This window comes from Trypanosoma theileri (genome assembly GCF_002087225.1).
Source record: "Trypanosoma theileri isolate Edinburgh chromosome Unknown TM35_Tth_1_V1, whole genome shotgun sequence".
NCBI classification, from domain to species: Eukaryota; Euglenozoa; class Kinetoplastea; order Trypanosomatida; family Trypanosomatidae; genus Trypanosoma; species Trypanosoma theileri.
In genome coordinates this window covers 364,037-364,554 of record NW_021639843.1, presented here as the reverse complement: position 1 = coordinate 364,554, position 518 = coordinate 364,037, and the positions used below count along the sequence as shown (strand labels likewise).

At 52.9% G+C, this 518-nt stretch overlaps 1 protein-coding gene across 1 annotated transcript; it reads left to right on the top strand.

The window, feature by feature from the left end:
- Positions 1 to 94: 94 nt before the first annotated feature.
- On the top strand, positions 95 to 517 carry TM35_000012360 (uncharacterized protein; the record flags this gene model as incomplete). Its single annotated transcript, XM_029020917.1, has 1 exon — positions 95 to 517. A coding segment is annotated over one exon (423 nt), but the record flags the coding sequence as incomplete, so codon positions are not given.
- Between the last annotated feature and the right edge of the window lies 1 nt (position 518).

Below are 518 nucleotides of genomic sequence, written 5' to 3'. Positions count from 1 at the left end.
AAGGGCCAGTCTGTTGCCTTCATTTTCTTCGGCTCCATTGGTCTGGTGTGCTTCGTCCTGCAGGTGTTCTTCCTGTTCCCTTGGGAGTAGAGCGATGCGAAGGCCCCTGCTGAGGAGCCTCCAGTGGAGATTGATGAACAATGATCCATTGAGGTTGCCACTCCTCAGAACCGATAAGTGGCATGAGCGGGGCGTTACTTGCCATCATGCGAAATGTTTATGTATCAACGCACAAGGAAAGATCTGGAAGAAGAAGACGGCCAAATGGCTCTTCGTGGCTCCCAAACTGCTGATGTTTCCCCGCCGCGTCCTTCGCACTTTTTGGGGCGGGGCCCGCATGGCCATCCGAAAGGTGGGAGGGGTGTTCCCTAATCGGTTTTTTTTTTCCCTTCAGGGTTCTGAAATCGAAAAGGAAAAAGTTACCTCACTCCCTTCTGGGGGGCGGGGCTGTTCAAAAGAAAACATCCGTGACAGGACTCGAACCTGCAACCCTCTGATCCGTAGTCAGATGCTCTTCC